General features: G+C 45.0%; 1 protein-coding gene and 1 pseudogene across 1 annotated transcript; one reads left to right on the top strand and one right to left on the bottom strand.

The window, feature by feature from the left end:
* Nucleotides 1–2,941: 2,941 nt before the first annotated feature.
* On the top strand, nucleotides 2,942–5,280 carry LOC109734332 (uncharacterized; annotated as a pseudogene).
* Nucleotides 5,281–6,058: 778 nt separating this feature from the next.
* On the bottom strand, nucleotides 6,059–10,718 carry LOC109734331 (uncharacterized). Its single transcript, XM_020293546.4, has 7 exons — nucleotides 9,343–10,718; nucleotides 8,748–9,073; nucleotides 8,485–8,669; nucleotides 8,220–8,390; nucleotides 7,450–7,650; nucleotides 6,830–7,081; nucleotides 6,059–6,740 (listed from the first exon to the last, which is right to left on the bottom strand). The coding sequence occupies exons 1-7, from the start codon at nucleotides 10,551–10,553 to the stop codon at nucleotides 6,288–6,290; spliced, it is 2,799 nt and encodes a 932-aa protein (XP_020149135.1). The 5' UTR covers nucleotides 10,554–10,718; the 3' UTR covers nucleotides 6,059–6,287.
* Nucleotides 10,719–18,897: the final 8,179 nt, after the last annotated feature.

Below are 18,897 nucleotides of genomic sequence, written 5' to 3'. Positions count from 1 at the left end.
TGGGATCTCACGAAAACAGAAGCTTTGCGGCGGCGGAAAAGTATTTTTGATGTGCCCTCCGGTGTACGAGGAATATTTGGGTATTTATAGAGCTGGAATTAGGGTTAGGAGAGCTACGAGGGGCCCACAAGCTTGCAGGGCGCGCTTTGTGAGCTTGTGGCCCACTCATGGCTCTCCTGGCCTCCTCCCGAAGCTTCATTGTTTTCAATTTTAGAGGATAAAGTAGTAGAAGAGAATCAGGTAGCTTGTGACCGATAAAGTATTAAAGTATGGCGTGGTTACAAATAATCGGTGTACTCCCTCGTTACAAGGCGTGTAAGCTTTTGGCACAAAAATTAGCATAAAACTAGTCACAAATTACTGAGCCATCGTTATAGAAAGTTTTCTCCATGATATCCTTTAACAAATGTGGTTGGCTGATCCACGAGTAGTAATAGTTAGCTTATGTACGCTGACCGTACAAGAGAGAATATCTCTAGCACTAATTAAACGAGAGTTGGCAGTGTCGCCTCCCCTTTTCATTTTTTTTTCCTCCCCACGCCTCCCTTCACTTTGGTTTTTGGGTAATTTATGTCACACACAAAAAAAACATAGATAGGTTAATTTTGAATAATCAAAACAAAATCACGTCATGCATTAACTCAATCATATCAAATAAAATCAATTCTTACCAAAATCTCAACTCAATCAAAAACTTTCTTTGCCTTTTCCTACCCATACCGAATCAAATCTTATCAAAATCTCAAATAAATTTAAAACTTTCCTTGCCTTTTCCTACCCATACTCAAATCAAATCAATTCCTATCAAAATCTAGAATATTGTGTGTGTAAGGTGTACATTGGCCACAATTAATGTAGAACCACTAGAATATTTGCGCCCCGTTGCAACGCGCGTGCAAATAGGTAGTCAGCAGCTAAGTGCTAACACGCCTTAGATTTTAAGATTTTCTGAAAAAACTGAAGTGTCTAAGATTTTGAAAGTACTAGGCATAAAACCACCGATTCATCGGGATTAGTCATTTGCACCAAATTAAGCGTCGCGACAAATAAAGATGTGAATAGTACGCCGATTTACCATTCATGGCGAAGTTTGGATTTGGCTGCTAGTAGCTATGGCCTATGGGGTCGATTTTTGTGGGCTGGACTCAGACGTGGAGCTTCGAGGCGTGGCAGAGGCACATTACGTTGACGATTTCGTTTGCGTGGTTTTCTCCTTTGCTTCTTGGTAATTCGCCGGGTCGACGGTCCGTGTTACTTGTCGAAGCGCCAAATCCTTTTCGTGTAAAAAAGTTTATCAGAGGGCGGGCAAACAAGCAGACACGCCATCAGGTGGCTTGGGCGCACACAATCTTCTGTTTCTTTTTTTCTTTGACAATTGGGTGAACACAGTCCTGCTATGATCTGGTAATTGCAAATAAAAACTAAAAAATATCCTACTATGATCTGGTGCGAGAAGTTTGGTAAATCATAGCCTATCCATGGAACAGCTGGTGCGCGTGGACTAGTCACGTACGCGGTGCGCCGAGCGGCGAGCGGCGACATTTGGAGAAGGATGATGATGATCTGTCGGTGAAACGCCGAGCATCGCGGGTCAGGCCGACGCTCGACCCGAGAGGACGGACCAGATCCACAATAGTACTAGCCTGATGAAACCGCTTTGTTCATAAAAAAAAGAGGAAAAAAGTCTCGAGGCTGCCGGCACCATCATCCATCCCCTTTGGTGTGTTTTTTTTCTTTCTGTTTTTTGATTGACATCACCCATCCCCTTGGTTTAATCGATGGTTCACCAAGACCTCAAAAAAAGAAAAAAGATCGAATTCCTCCGCATCAACTAGTTTCTTCCTCTTCCTCCCCGTCGTTGGTTGGTTCACACCCTTTCCAATAATCAAACTCTATAAACCCGTTCCTACTCCATTCCCTCCCCCCATTCTTTCTTCTCTCTTATAAAAAACAAACCGAGCTCGTTCATTCGTACTCCATTATCTCCCTCGTCCCTGCTGACGCACCAGCTGTTCCTTCGTGCGACTCTTCTCTTCCGTTCCGTTGGGATCCCTCCTCCTTTTTCGCGTGGTCTCTCTCAGCTGCCTGTCTGTCTTGTGCGGGGAAGCAAAATCTCACCTGGGTTCGTCTTCCTCCTCCGCCTCAGCTGCCTGCCTTTGGGTTCTTCGCCGCTTTGGAGCTCAAATCCGGCCCGCGGGTTCCTGATTTCGCGCCGCGTCGAGGCCTCGGCGGGAGATTCGCGCCGGCATTTCACGGAACGCGCTCTCTTTCTCTCTCTCTCTCTCTCTCTCTATCTCTATCTATCTCCTCCACCATTTCTCGGCGCCAAATCCTGCTCCGGGGTTTCTTTCCCTTCTCCCCCCTTCAGCTCAGCCTAGGGTTCTCCTGGTTTCCCGGAAGCATCCCTTTCGGCAGAGTCTTGGTGCTTTTCTTTTTTCTGAAACTAGCAGTCTTGGTGCTGGTATGTACCCTTATGAGTTTTTCTTTTCTTTTTGCGGGAGTGTTTTGCTGGGTTTGCTGACTACTACATGAATCTGTAATTTCACCTACCAGGATGCGCGGTGATTCATATACATCCGTCGCACATGGCAAGCTGCTGCCGCTGATGACATCCATGAGGAGGGCTCGGCATGTTACTCTGCTGCTGTGCGCGAGCAGGACGACCAGAAACCGGCCCACGCAGTAGAATCTTCTTCTGCTACAGACTTTCAGTCACAAAATGGTACCGTACCACTGCTCTGCTTCTGGATTTGGTATTACTACTATTTATTTGTTCATTATTAGTAACAGTATCTGACCATGGATTTGGTGCTATTTATTTGGTCAGTATTAGCAACTGTATCTCACCATGCATGGATTTGGTGCTGTTTATTTGGTCATTACTAGTAACAGTACCTCACCATGGATTTGGTGCTATTTATTTGGTCAGTAGGAGTATTAGCAACTGTATCTCACCATGCATGGATTTGGTAATAACTTTGCAGCACCCATATCCGCTCAAAGGCTCCAAGGGGGCGTCGTTGCCGCCACGACCGACCCTCGTCTTCCTCATCGCGCTCTTTGGCCTCTACGTATGCTACCTCTCCTTCAATCAGATAAGGATGGAGAGCAAGCATGGGGAGGAGAATGGTGCACAAGAACCGAATGAACATGTTTGCGCAAACCCTTATGTTCCAAGTGAGGAGCTGCCCTATGTGCACTTCCCACAGCCAAAGGGTTACAGCAGGTAATTTTCCTCTTAGGACAGGATGGGTAAAATCTTTATTGGCATGGCATCCCCCTTTTGTGTATGTTGGTTTTTCTGACACGTGTAGCGGTGTTGTACTTCTTACCATAGGGCGGAATGCTCGTGTAATCCTGTGCGGTTCTTTGTGATCGTGTCGATGCAAAGATCGGGAAGTGGATGGTTTGAGACACTGCTAAACAGCCACCCTAACATCAGCTCGAACGGCGAAATATTCAACAGAGTGGATAGAAGACAAAATATATCGTCTATCGTACAAACACTCGACAAACTGTATGACCTGGACTGGCTCACAAGTGCAGCAAAGAATGAGTGCACGGCTGCATTTGGATTCAAGTGGATGCTAAATCAGGTATTTAAACCTCATCTTTTTTCTTGGTCCATGTGATATATTTGTAGGTTCAGCATTTCTTCGGTAGTTTGGCTGCTTTGTTATCCGTGATTTCAGAAATTATTACACCTTGCCATAGTTATTTTTATTGCAATCTAGTCTATTTATTGTAGATAGAAATATGGAGAGCAAATTGGTCTTATGATCTGGTTTGCTTGCCAAAGGTTCAGATAATGTTGAAACTGCAGTTAAGAGTTTTGAAGTGTACCACACCATAACATGCCTGCATTTCTCATATGTCAGTGCTATGTCATGTCACGTTAATGATACTTAACTTTTCTAAAAGCCAGGTTGGTCAATCGTGATTATTGATGTTGATGTTTGTATTGTTCAGTGTACAATTAGCATTAACAACCTTATGCCTAGTGATAACAAATGAAAAAATATTTCTATGTCATTAACTGCTATCGTTGCGTTTTCCAGGGTTTTATGGACCATCATGATGATATACTTAGTTATTTGAACAAGAAGGGTGTCTCTGTGATATTTCTCTTCAGGAGAAATACACTACGCAGGCTTATCTCTGTGTTGGCCAACAACTATGACAGAGATGCAAAGCAGCTGAATGGAACCCACAAATCTCACGTCCACTCGGAAGAAGAGGTATCGTCGATGCACAGAGAATTCCAGTAAATTTACTACAGTGACTTTGCTCTGTTCCCTCATGTTTTTTAGCATAAATGCGGGGCACTTGTTTTCTTACCCTGGTTCTGAAACCCTGCAGCTAAACTACCTCTTTGCTGATATGGGGCTCTGAAATGCTAAAATCCTAAAACTAACTTTGAACTTTTGGTGAAACTTGAATCTTCTGCTTTTGCATTTAAGAAATATTGTAACGCCAGTGTTGATAATATCTGGAAGGAGCAGAATGAAATGTTAAAACTGTGCACACTGATGCATTTCCTCTCTCTTTTGAACAACCATCATAACTGACTTTTCATTTGCAACCTGTTGGTCATACTGTGCCAGTGCTTTCATCTGATCAGTCTATTTTGTTCTCTGCCAGGCCGAGATACTCGCAAAATTCAAACCAGAACTGGACGTGTCAACCCTGGTTTCAAACATCAGGGATGTCGAGAAGTACATGGGAGACTGCTTGGACAGCTTCAACACAACACGGCGCATGATCCTCTACTACGAGGACATAATCAGAAACAGAAATGTACTTGAGTAGAACTCATTTGGATGCCCTGACGAAGTATCGATAGATTACGGTTTACCTTAATAGCGCGTCTCTGTCTCTGTGTGTGCAGGCATTATTCCAGGTGCAGGAATTCCTCGGCGTTCCGGTGAGGAAACTGGTGAGCAGGCAGGTGAAGATTCATACACGCCCGCTTCCGGATCTTGTCAGGAACTGGGAGGATGTGAATAGCAGACTCAACGGGACAGAGTACGCGCGTTTTCTCGATGGCGCAGATTACGTGAAGTGATGCGTTTGGAATTCTGATGTAGGTTCAAGATCATTTGCAAGGGATTCTTCAGACCCCACAGAGTAGTGAAAGTCTGTAGACCTGTAGTCTCCAGAGGATTGATTATTTTGTACAATGAGGTAGTTAAAGTGCATGAAGCTTAGAGATCGATACATGGAAATAATAGGGCAAACTGTACAGTTTCTAGGCTACGTCAACATATTTTCAGCCGTTCATTACTTTCAGACCACACAGAGTAGCTCAAAATTGCTGACATCTGGTGATGGTGTATTCTTTGGTCTTCTTCAGCTACATTTCTTCCCCTTTCTTTTATGCTTTCTACGTGCAAATCTGTGAGCTACGAAGTAACTCACTATTTGGATTCAAACTTGGATAATACTCATACTATTTGGATTCAAATTTGGATAATGCATACTATTTGGATTCAAATTTAGATAATACACATTGAAAAGAGTTATTGGAAACAAATGTGTATATTTCTCAGTACAAAGGCTAGGGTGTGTGTGGTTTTAAGCCCAAGTTTGCCATCACCCGCAAAAAAGAAAAGAACAAGTTTGTCTTACCAAATAGGAGTATTTGGCTAGCCAAAATATTGGTTTAGTTTTGGTAATATTACCCAGCGAGAGGGGTGGCAAGCGAACGCATGGCAGTTTTAGTTGTCAGGAACACATGGCAGTTAGTTTTAGTTGTGAGGAAAGATCAAACAACGGCAGTTTTAAAACAAAAATGCCTTCTATGAAGAAACATAAACTGTTATGTCACTCTGAAAAAACTGCCATCCCCTCACAACTGAAAATGCCAACTAAAACATTCGCAAATGCCACCGTTCGCCAGTTAAACAGGGTCCTTAGCTTTTGGCTGCCAATGAGTTAGCCAACATTGGCAACAAAAATGAACTAAAGTGCACAAAGAGTTATTGACCAAACTTTTGGCCATGACTCAAAATTTGGTAGGGCAAACTTTGGCCACCGTCCAAACAAAGCTGCCAGTCCATTGTTCATCCTTGGAATCGACAAAATTTCACTGAAAATGATGGACACGTGTCCCAAGAGTTTACAGTTTGTACACAGAAAAACGCTGCGGATCAACACCAGATTAACTCCTGCAAAATCCTTGTACAAGAAGAGCAAACGCTAGCAAGAACATGTTTACACGTAACAGCTACAACATCATTAGGCTCAACGACAGGTAATGGCGTGCTTGGATCACACAATCTTTGACCCTATTGACGCCTTCGCTTAATTCTCTCGAGAGCGCCCAGCTGCTGCTCGTTGTTCTCTTGAGCACTGGAGCTTTCCTCCCTGCTCTCCGCGGCTCTCTTGCCGAGCTCGCCAAACACGGCTTCAGGGACAGCCCTCTCCGCGATCTGGACATCGTCCTCCTCGTCGCTCTCTTCCTCGGGCAGCTCGATGTCCTCGTTGTTAGCAGCAGCCTGTTGCGTGCTGCTCTCGGCCCGTGCCTCTACTCCGGCACTAACAAAGTTCATCATTCTGTTTGCGGGAGTCGTACTGGTGCTTGGAGCCGCTGCTGGCGGGGATGGTCCAGAAGCTAGCTGCCTTTCTAAGGCGGCCATCTCATCCTGCGGGACACCGGCACGCGTCAGAGTGTCGACCGCCTCATCCATGTTTAGCTTCTGATCCCTTTGCATCAGGTACTCCGGAAGGATGAAATGAGTCTGCACATGGCACAAGTACAGCGTCAGTTTACAACGCAAGGATGTTCATTGATGTCAAACTGTCTATAGAGTTGATCCATGTGACATACCTGACTGCGGCTAGCGGCCACTGTACGCTTGATGCGAAGCATCTCCCTGAATGTATCTTCATTGCCGTGTTGGATCTCAAAGTCGTTCCATTTTTTCCAGAACTCTGGGTGAGAATTTGGATCAGCATAGTTGGAGGCGTGGATATAAATAGCCCGGGAACGGTCAATTTCTCCAAGATTTCTTTCAAGTTCCGCAAACTTCATGCACATCACCATAACATCTTTGTCTGGGAGACCAGATTCTATAGCTTGCTGCAAAGATGTTAAGAAAGCCAGGAATAAAGTTAGTACATGTATTACCACTAAAACATCTGTCGATATTGTGGGAGCAGGCAGGCTAAATCTAGAGTGTGAAGTGCAGAGAAAATAACAACTGAACTTTTTTATACACAAATTTGGCCATTAGAAGGAGCATACAAGATTCGTGTGTTATTAACTATTGCAACTAATCAGCAAGAAACAAGATTAAGAAGCTAGGATCACTATAAATATATTCCATTTGCTATGCCACAAATTCACAAAATTGGATCTCGCAACAAGGACTTGAAAATGTCAATCCAAAAGCAACATTATAAAGCAAAGAACGGGAAAGCAGAGACAAACCAAGATAATACGCTTACCTCGTATATTTGTCTAGTCCTTGGAACACCGAAAAGTTCAGCAGCACGTGCAATGTATATTTCATACATACTCATCTTTTCAGTGTTGGGAACAGCCCTTACAGCTTCATCATATACATTCATGGCACGTTTTGCGAGGCCGTAGTCTTCCTCCAGTTTAGCATATTGCAAATATAAGGCCTTCTTTTCGTGCGGCGGAGCCTGAGCCAAAGAAGCAAAATGTAAGTAACAAGACAATTTATGGAATATAATATTTTAGGTGAGTATGTGATGCAGGAAAAGAATAGGTAAGAATGGCTTCTGTCTAAATAAGCAAGCAAATGCACATATAATCGCATAACAAGAAGCTGCAACAGAAGATTCTGAGAGAAAACAGGAAATCAACAAGTGCAAATATAGCAAGCAACAATGTTATCACATCACAAGAATTATTATGACCTTGTTCTTAAGAAGCAAAGCAAAGACGGAATTTGTGATCAGATAAAAAAAGGGGCAGCGCGGTGCACGTAGCTCCCGCTTGCGCAGCATCCGGGGAAGGGTCCGACCAGCCTTTCCCTGCATTTCTGCAAGAGGCTGTTTCCAGGACTCAACCCGTGACCTGGTCACAAGGCAACAGCGTTACCGCTGCGCCAAGGCTACCCTTCAGAATTTGTGATCAGATCACCAGTTTAGAAACGTAATTTGACACAAGCAAGTTGGTAACAGTTCTAGTTACACGCAGTATAAGTAGACCGATGACAAAATTCAAGGGACAAGAGAATTTATTTTACCTTTTCGACAGCTTCCGTGAACAGCTCTCTTGCCCGCTCTAACTTGCTTCGCTGGTACCTCTTTACAAACTTTGTGAGGTAGGTCACCCAAATATCCTTAACATGGGGATACTTGAATATTTTTACACCTCTTTCATACACTTTAAATGCATCTTCGAAATACTTGTTCTCCTGCAGAGGAAGAAAATAGTAAACAACCATTGTAGATCAATTGGACAAGTCTACTTGAAACTTCAAAAGTATGTACTTTGAGCAAAGATCCTACCTCAAGAAGAAATGCGTAATTAAGAATTATTTGAGGAGTGGCAATTCTTAAATCTAATATCCTCTCATAAACAGCACGGGTTGTTTCCAACGACCCAAGGCTCTCCTCCAGGTCAACATAGATACTCCATAATTTCAGAGATTTATGTAATTTCAGCTGGACTGGCTCGTCACCCTCGGCAGCAGCTGAAAATGTAAATCGTCAGCGAAAATGGTTTGCCAAATATACAAGAAATCAACACAACTGAACAAAATAAATTATACCTCGCCTCTTCACCTCAACAGAGGGCTCTGCTGTGGCTAACCTCATAAGCTCAATTGCCTTGTCAAAATGTTGGTTGCGGAGCTCCATTTCGGCCCATTCGCACCAAATAGTAGCCAAGTGGTCCACTGCTTTATAGTTCACTTGTGTGGCCTTTTTAAAGATATCTTCAGCACTATCTAAGCGGTTATGTTTCTCATACATCTTTGCAAATGCCACCCATAGAGTATGAGGTTTCCCAACTGCCTTCATTGGGTCCACAGTTTTCACAGCCTCGACATATGTCGCTACTTGCTTTGCGGGATCCTTGTCAAAAAGTTTCACCCTCCTGCACATATTATTGCAATGTAAGATAATTCCATCAAGTTGGAGTCCACCTAAAATGAGTTTAAACTTTAAAAAACTAGACACAACAATTTCACATTCCACGGCATCAGCTAACTTCAAATAAGATTTGCTACTGGCTACCACGAAAGAATTTTAAACTTATCCTTACAAAGAAATGCACTGGATGGATTGATTTATATTCATTATTAGTGGCTTAATGTAAGTCAAGCAGAACCAGTTGATAAATCAAGGCGCTATATCAAGTCTCACCTGTGCCACTCCTCCACATTATGTGGATTCTGTCTCAACAGGACACTGCTAAGGAGCTCTGGTCTGCGATCCAATAGCCGCTCAAACCTTGCCAGCCTCAAATCAGTGTCATCTTCATCATTCAACCAACACGCTGCAAGTTCCTTCTCTAGCTTCTCCACCTTATTCTTCTTGCTCCCTTTCTCACCCTCGTCGCTCCCCGCAGCCCCGTCCTCTTCAGCTGCCTCCAGCTTTGCCGCAAGCATACTCTGCTCAAATTGTGTATAAGCCTCAAACACCACACTGAACTCCTGCACTGTCATCACTGAAGAAACCCCCTCCTCGAAGACGTCCCTTGCTTTCTCATAGAGGGTCCTCCTGACATAGTAATCGGCCAGCGAGGTCCACAGCTTGCCAACCTCGTCGGTGAACTTGCGTATCCCGCCCCGCAGTATGGCATCCACCTTGAGCCCTGCGACCTCATCAGCATGCTTAGTGAGGATATCGCAGAGCTCGAGCCAGAGCTGGTGCCTGGTCTTCCCCTTGACAGAGCGGAAGCCATCGTCGTTGAGCACGGAGGCCAGGCGGTCGGCTGCCTCCTGCCAGCGTTCAGCCGAGACGAGGAACTCGATGAAGTCCTCGGCGTGGGAGGGGTCGAACTGGAGGTAGCGCCGGAACACGCGGAAGGACGTCTCGACAGGGCAGGCCGGGAGCGAGGCGAGGCGCAGGTAGAGCGGCCAGATGCGGTCGTGCTGCGTGACGGGCAGCGCGCGGAGGGCACGGTCGAAGTTGCGGCGGCCGCGGGTGAGCAGGCGCTGGTCGAGCAGCGAGGTGAGGTAGAGGACCCAGACGCGCGGCATCTTGTGCATGGTGGCGAGCGCCCGCTCGAAGGTGTTGTTGAGGGAGGCGTAGGCCGGGTGGGAGATTGGGTGCGGGCGCACGTGGTCGAGGCGCTCGCGGAGGTAGGCGTGCCAGAGCTTGTAGCTCCCCGGCAGCGCCTTGAGCGCGCGCTCGTAGATGACGGCGCGCTTGGCGAAGGGCGCGGCGGCGCGGGCGACGAGGTAGCGCCACCACCCCTTGAGCTTGAAGGGCTCCCGCAGGATCTCCTCCTCGTAGGGCAGGTCGTCCTCCGTCGGGTAGAGGTCCGGCGAGATCCCGGCGAACGGGAGCGCGGCCGCCTTCGCCGGCGGCGCCAGCGCCACCTCCGCCGGACCCGCGGCGGCCGACGGCATCGTCGCGGCGAGTCGAGCTTCGGCCCCCGATTCGCTAGGGTTTAGGATTTGGGGACGAGGCGATGCGGGCGGAGGAGAGAATTGCAGCGAGCGAGACGACGGCCGGGCGCGTGGGGTGGAGAGAGGCTGCGTGTACGTACCAGGCCGGCGCGGGCTCTCGGTGCCTCTTTGTTTGTCGTTTCGGGCCCGTTGGATTTTGTGTGGGCGGGGGATGGATTCGTCTCCCGAGGCGGCGGCTACCGCAGCGGGTTGGGCCGAGCCGCACAGGACGACGCGGCATGGAGCTCGGATTTTTTTCTACAAAGGGAATGCTTAACCACTACTCCTTCCGTCTTGTAATGTAAGACATTTTATAACACTAAGCTAGTGTCAAAAAATATCTTACGTTATGAAACGAAGGGAGTACATTTTTTGTGCTAAAAAAACACTATATTTTTTATAGAACTGCTTAAACACTACATAGGCAATCTTTCAGCCTTTAAAAAAAGGTATCTCAAACTAAAAAAGCTGAAAGGTTGTCTATCGATGTTTAAGCAGTGGGAAAAGTTGGTGTTCAACCGACCAATTTTTGTTCTTACGTCCGCTGCGTCCTACGCTTGCCACGCATCTTGATTAGGCCCATGCATCATATCTCTCATTCATCCTTATCTCCTTGGAACCTTGGCCACTAATGTGTTTCTGCACCTACTCTCATTCCTGCAACTAGTCACCAATTTCATAAAGCAAACCGCAACAAAATGGTATGTTGCAGATCGACTAGAAGGTAACTCCGTCGGTTGTGGCCTCCCCGATCATGGCAGAGCGACTAGGGTGGTCGCGCCTGAGCGGTGGCCATCGATGCCACCTAGGTACTGATAGGGAAGAGTCTCGTCCAGTGAACCTAGTAGGGAATGCGAGAACGACGCAGCCTTTCCCGGCGGATGGCGCGCATCCCCCTTGCCGCCTCCATCGCGGTGCAAGCCCGGCAGGAGGTTTCCGTCGGCGATGGCGAAGCGGGTGCAGGACCGGCGTCATGACATTGCCGGCTCAGCCTCGCGCATCAGAAGCCACGCGTGCCCACCAGGGCGTGCGGCTGCACGCCGATAATTTGCTGCAACAACGGCGGAGTTGCAAAACGGAGACGACAACGACGCTAGTGCTGCTGCAGCAACATCTTTTATTGAAAAAAGAATCTGCAACATCATCCATGTTGCAAAATCCTCTTCTACACATCATCTATGCCGCAAAGCTGAAAAAAACTCTGCTGCACAACCTTTGTTGCAAATATTTTTCTTCAACATGAGCTCTGTTGCAAGAGTTCTGCAACTCTACCTTTGTTGCGATAGTTAGGGCGAGGTTGGGTCGTTAGATCTAATGACTGCAGAGGTGGCGGATGTTTTAAAAAGATTCATTGGCCGACGCGTAGCACGCCCCTTAAGCAGTTTTAAAAAAGTAGTGCTTAAGCAGAAATGTTATTTAAAGTTGTTATCACTCTGACTATTCCCAGGCTTTTTCCCTTACAAATACATGTAACTTTATTCATACTCATAATAATTACAAGCACAATGCTTTAGATCCAAGAAACTAAGAAATTACAAAGTAAATCGCACAACTAAGAATTACAAAAAAACGCTTGAGGTATCTTCCGCTGTATCAATCTTTGCAAGAGAAAACATTTGTAAGACCTCAGATACGCTACTCGATCATCCCCGCGAACTTGATTATCACCTAAAGGTTGTTGAAAGACCCTTGAGTCACCGATCCAAATAGATGGAAAGTCATGATCGGTTAACGGACTTGATCGGTTAAAGGTTGGGCATAGTTTTTTCCCACAAATACTTACAGTAACTAACCCAAACTCTATTTGGCAATTTAGGCACTAGTTACTTCGCTATAGGTAACGGGCGCATACACTCGATCCCTTCTGTCGGTGAACTTGCCGACCCACATAAGAGTTGTTCGTGTTCGGTTTTCCAAAAGCCCCCTCCGATTTTGGGAAGCATATGTGTTTTTGGGTTTCTGGCTTCTAGTTTTCACTCGTTTTTGTTTTTTGTTTTTTTTTGTTTTTTTCCCTTTTTCGCTTTTTTCAAATGCGTGAACTTTTTTCCAAATTCGATTTTTTTTGGAAATTCATGAAGTCTTCCAAAAATAAGTTTTTCACAAAAAATGGTTTTTTCCAAATTCATGATTTTTTCCCAATTTTCTAAACTTTCCCGAGGCTTGACTTTTTCAAAAATTGTGAAGTTTCTTCCAAATTTATGAATTTTTTCAAAAAAAATTGAACTTTAAAAAATGTTCATTTTGACATTTTTGTGTACTTTTTTGAATTCATGAACTTTCTTTGAATTGCTGATTTTTTAATACATGAACTTCTTTATTTATTTTTTGCAAACTCTTTTGAAATATGTGAACTTTTTCGAACTGTTGAACTTTTTTCAAACGGTCAATGGGTCAAAGTCAATGGTCACTCATTGGTCAGCAGGGTCAAGTCAAACTAAATCCCTGCAAAAAAAACATATCGTTCTGAAGCCTCGACCCAAGCGAGCGACCAGCTCGTGTTTGTGGGCCGGCCCCCCAGGAGCTGCAGTGAGCCCCAGTTGCTTCCACGGCGCTAAAGGCGCGGACGAGGAGCACTCGGTTGCCAAAGGGTTAAGCCAAAAGGTTGTCTATGTACTTCATCCATTCTATAATTCTTGTCGTGTCAAGAATTATAGATAGGACGGAGTAGTGTTTAAGCATACAATACATTTAAAAGTTGTTATTCTGACCATTCCAAGTTATTTTTTTAGAAAAACATGTAATTTTATTCACGCGTTATCAACCTTTGTAAGACAAAAAATTTCTAAGACTTCAGAGACTGCTACTCGGTCATCCGGACGAACTTGATTATCAACAAAGGTTTGTGAAAAGCCCGTTAAGTCGTCCATCCAAAATAGATGGATCTATTGGAAAGCCATGACCGATTAATAAAGTTGGGCCGAAAATAATCCCCTATTAGTGCAAGCTATCGAACCGTAAGATCTTCACCATCATTGAGGAAAGATTTCAAGTACGCAAATAATCCAACCAACAAAAGCAACACGACACAATAACAAAACTCATCAGATCTACATAAAGCAAATCTACGAGGTCATAAACTTCTCTGACCCATGGCACTGCCACTGTAGAGAGAGAAAACTTATTCGCAAAAGCACTACTATAAAAGACGTTGACGAGGATGACAAAACTCCAGTAGACACCTATGTCTCTCTCAAAGCCTACTTAGCAAGTCTCCCGAGTACTCCTATTCTGTGAGTAAAAACACGCCTAACAGCAAGGTAGCACGCACCCGCGCCCTAAAAGGGCGTGAAAAAGGGTGTGTTTTTACTCACAAAATAGGAGTACTCGGGAGGCTTGCTAAGTAGGCTTTGAGAGAGACAGAGGTGTCTAAATGAAGGGAAAAGATAAAATAAGAAAGCCGTGAAAAAGAAGACAACCAAACCATAAAAATCCGTCGAAATGAAGGAACAAGCAAAAAAGAAAACAGTGTCCAGAACATATTGAGCTAGCCCAACCAGCGTCGCAGTGGTGCACGTTTGGTCGCTATTCTGTGTGGTACGCAGATAATAGGATTCATTGATTATCACTAGTCATACTTCGTAATCGTAGAAAAACTAGTCATACTTCGTAATCCTAGAAAAACTAGTCATACTTCGTTATGCTCTTTCGAATTGATTTTTTTTTCAAAAACAACTCTTTCAAATTGATGGGGTTTCAAAATTTCTCATGCTGCAATGCGACAACTTGGTGTTGCCATACCATAAAAAGGTCTCACAAAGAAACAAAGAGTGTGGTAAGCCGCGATCAATCACGAGATATGTGCTTTGGTCGAACCAGAAATCATGATTGCTAACATGCACATGGATGCAAACAGCGACAACCAGAGGAGGACTCGGTCAAGCTGAACGCGGACGGTGCTATGTCGAAAGTTCAGGATAATGACGGTGGAGGAGAGGTCTTGATGGACTATCGTGGAGGTTTTTGGGCAGGGGCGTGCCACCTTTTTTCTCCCCCATTGTCGATCCAGAGCTCACGGAGTTATTGGCATGCAGACGCGCTATTCAATTGGCAATGAAGATTGGGACAGGAGGTTGACTCTGGAAACCGACTCTCGAGCGGTTGTCCACAATATCAAGGGGTCTCTCGGCTTTATGGCCATAGTGTTGATGAAGTGACATGACTTCTCAATCTTTTGAAGAGTTCAGGGTTAAGTGGGTGCGGCGACGGACGAATAAAGTCACACATATTTAGCTAGAGAAGGCTGCTTGAATAAGTTTTTTTATAAAACTTGGTTGCAGGTACCGCTCAAGTGTGTTAGCTCGGCGATGTCCTCGTGTCATCTTAATGAAAGGCAACAACAACCAAAAAATACATGAACATGGGTCATCGAATCTCTACTCCTAATGTCTGAGTTGGTAGGATTGCGTCCACGGTTTATTTTCGTCTGGTTATATTTTCTCTGGTTTATTTTTGTCCGGTTTATTTTCGTCTCACATTCTATCACCATATCTCCTCACGTTGATTTTTTTACCCTCACAATAAAAACTTTCCTTATCTTTCCAAAGTTTCCTAACTAGACATGTTATAAACGGGCAGGAACTGATAGCACATTACCGATCAATAAAATTTAGTTTCATGACAATCAATTCCAAATCCTAATTTTCCTAATGCATCGATATTTGCCTTTTTTAAGTGGTTGTTTGGATAGGGAGGGTTACCCACGGGTATATAGGGAATCAGTTTTTAGCCCGGTTTTAACGAAACCCGTTTTTAGCTTGAGACCCCACGCAGGCAAGGCATCTCCATGGCCGTCGTTCCTGCAAATACTCTACCCCGGGCTGTTGCAGTTTGTTGCCGCCGAAGTACTCCGGTGCCACGGTGTCATGCGTTCCATTGCAGTCAGCTACATGGCGGCCGCGATGCCGGGGCTAGACGATGAGCGTCGGCGTCACACTCCAGGTTCTTGAGGGAGACGGGCAACACTGTGCCGTTCCGGAGGACCAACAGGTTGCCGTCAACGTGGCCGTACATAGCAGATTCATTGCTGCACCGCCGTCCATCCCTGACTCATGGTTGCCATAGGTCACGGCCCCGGCGCTGGCGCTGGCGTGGCGTCGGCCTCTTGGTGGAGGAAGACATTGTTCTTCATGGAGCTCCACGCCACGTACGCCCGGCAACGAAGACCCGTTTTTCTTAAACGCGTTTGCGCGAAGACGTCTCGGAACCGGTTATTTTTTTCAAGAATTAGTTAGATTAGCCAAACAAAGTTTTAGTTTTTTTAGGAGTAAACAAAGTTTTTGTTTTTGTTTTTGATGGGAGACCTTTATGGCTAGCTTTATTAAAATTTAAATAACACTTACATCATCGGCTAAAAACTTTAATAGGAAAACAGGCGGTATTTCTACCCAGAAAGTAGGGTTGTTAGCACTATAATAATGAGCTAGCTCATGCGCAACCATATTAGACTCTCTATTACAATGTTCTATGATAGCCTTCCCGAACTCTCTCACCAACTCTCGACAATCTTGAATGATAGGGGTCGCCACCATTGAGTATGCTTCATTATTTTGCAATGCTTCCACCACTATCAGATTGTCCATACGTACTAGGAGATTGTTGCATCCCGTACCTTGTGCTAATTTAAGCCCCTCCAACAGCACCGTCGCTTCCGCTGAAACCACATCCGGAATGTGGTCAAGTCGAGCCGTAGCAGCTCTGATAAAGCCTCCTCGATTGTCGCGTAGCACGGCTCCACAAGCTCCCATGAAATCATCATCTGAAAAGGACGCATCAACATTCAAAATTTAATGTCCCGCTAGACCAGGAGCCCATCTATTCATGCGTGGAACTTGGGTCATCTTCCCTTTTGCTCATACAAAGTTTAGTGCTATAGCGTGTATACCAACATGCCGTTGCAAACAGCTATGGTACTTCAACAGTGTCTAAATATAATCGCTGGGCAGATTGGTCACACAACAGGAAATCAATCACAGCCGATTCAGCTCGATCCACTAGCGAGGCATCGGCCACTTCCTTTGCTAATCCAAGAGCCTCACATATTAGCCTTGCACGGGGACATCTAAAAAGGCATGCATAATATCTTCTGCACCCACTGAGCAAATGGGGCACTGTGAATTACTGCCAATGTGGCGATTTGTAAGAATGCATAGACATGGAATAGCGTTGTGCAAACACCGCCACAGAATTTTTTTTGATCATCCCAGGTAGCTTGAGACTCCATAGTTTTTTTCCAAACCGGGTGTGTAGATGATCCGCCATACTGAATAACACCAGGATCAGATGCATAATACTCTTCCCACTGTTTGTAATATGCCGAACGAACCGTAACGACGCCGTTCTTCGTTAAGTGCCATGCTATATAATATTCTGTCTCCCGATGATGAATAGGTATTTGAAGAATGCGGTCAGCATCTATAGGCCAGAAGTTCTCACGTATAAGCACTTCATTCCATTCCCGGATATTGGGTCAATCAGTTCGTTAACTCTTGTGAGAACTTGGGTACCACATACTGTCACTACTTTCCTTGACGTTTATTTTCGCTCCGTCTCCAACTCTCCATATACTTCCCTTCTTGAACGTTTGAATTCGCGCCCATATACTCTGCCAGACATATGACGAGCCCTTCTTCAATTCACAATTTAGTATATCACCTGAGGATAGTATCTTTGATCTCAAAACCCTGGCACAGAGAGAATCATAATTTTCAATCAGTCTCCAACATTGCTTTGCGAGCATAGTTAACTTGAAAATGGATGTCCCGAAAACCCATTCCTCCCTTGTCTTTTGGCACACACATTTTTCACCACGCGAACCAGTGCATCCGGAGTTGGTTCTCATCATCACCCCACCAATGCTGCGACATTGTGTCAGTGATCCCCTTGCAAATTTTCTTTTAGAATTTAAACACACTCATCACATAAGTTGGGATGGCTTGGGCCGCCGCTTTTATCAAAGCTTCTTTTCCCCCATAAGATAGTGTCCTCTCTTTCCAACCATTGACCATTATCTCAATCCTCTCTATGAGATGTTTAAAGCAATCTACTCGGTCCACTCCAATCATAGAAGGGAGACCCAAGTATTTATCTGAGAAAGGTTCAGTCATTATATTCAGAATTTGGCACACCTCCGCCTTCACCTCCATATTAGTATTGGGACTGAAATATATTGAGCACTTTGCTTCACTCACCAACTGACCCGAGGCAGCAGAGTATTCATTTAGTTAGTTAGACGCTGAAACATGTTTATAACCAACTGGTTCTCTAAAAACTAGCTATCAGAACAGCCCCTGAGAACCAATCTCTACTCCTAATGTACCCACCCGGTTTTCATCCCAATAAAAAACTGCATGGGAAAATATACGCCGCCGATCCAACTCCTCCCCCGATCCAATACTTCGCTTCCTTCCCCATACTCTAGCGGCATAATGGAACCCAGGTGCCTAGCATCGGCGGTCACCCACAATATGGCATCGACCCTAATATGCTCGAAGAATATGGACGACAATGTGGATTTGTTGTTAAAGACCCGGTCATTTTGTTGGAAATATGCCCTAGAGGCAATAATAAAATGGTTATTATTGTATTTCCTTGTTCATGATAATTGTTTATTGTTCATGCTATAATTGTATTAACTGGAAACCGTAATACATGTGTGAATACATAGACCACAACATGTCCCTAGTAAGCCTCTAGTTGACTAGCTCGTTGATCAATAAATGGTTATGGTTTCCTGACCATGGACATTGGATGTCATTGATAACGGGATCACATCATTAGGAGAATGATGTGATGGACAAGACCCAATCCTAAGCATAGCACAAGATCGTGTAGTTCGTTTGCTAAGAGCTTTTCTAATGTCAAGTATCGTTTCCTTAGACCATGAGATTGTGCAACTTCCGGATACCGTAGGAATGTTTTGGGTGTACCAAACGTCACAACGTAACTGGGTGGCTATAAAGGTGCACTTGTGACGCCCCCCGATTTGACCGTACACTAATCATGCACGCAAATGTGTACGATCAAGATCAGGGACTCACGGGAAGATATCACAACACAACTCTACAACATAAATAAGTCATACAAGCATCATAATACAAGCCAGGGGCCTCGAGGGCTCGAATACAAGTGTTCGATCATAGACGAGTCAGCGGAAGCAATAATATCTGAGTACAGACATAAGTTAAACAAGTTTGCCTTAAGAAGGCTAGCACAAACTGGGATACAGATCGAACGAGGCGCAGGCCTCCTGCCTGGGATCCTCCTAACTACTCCTGGTCGTCGTCAGCGGGCTGCACGTAGTAGTAGG

The sequence above is a fragment of the Aegilops tauschii genome, chromosome 2 (genome assembly GCF_002575655.3).
Source record: "Aegilops tauschii subsp. strangulata cultivar AL8/78 chromosome 2, Aet v6.0, whole genome shotgun sequence".
NCBI classification, from domain to species: Eukaryota; Viridiplantae; Streptophyta; class Magnoliopsida; order Poales; family Poaceae; genus Aegilops; species Aegilops tauschii.
This window is presented reverse-complemented; position numbering and strand designations above follow the sequence as displayed.

Bases quoted from the DNA above. Each gene is read 5' to 3' on its own strand.
- LOC109734331 (XM_020293546.4), bottom strand. From the start codon at position 10,553: ATGCCGTCGGCCGCCGCGGGTCCGGCGGAGGTGGCGCTGGCGCCGCCG. The intron at 8,670-8,747 runs GTATAATTTATT...TTACATTTTCAG, and splicing joins TGTTGAGGTGAAGAGGCGAG to CTGCTGCCGAGGGTGACGAG. The intron at 7,082-7,449 runs GTAAGCGTATTA...ACATCTTTGCAG, and splicing joins GGACTAGACAAATATACGAG to CAAGCTATAGAATCTGGTCT.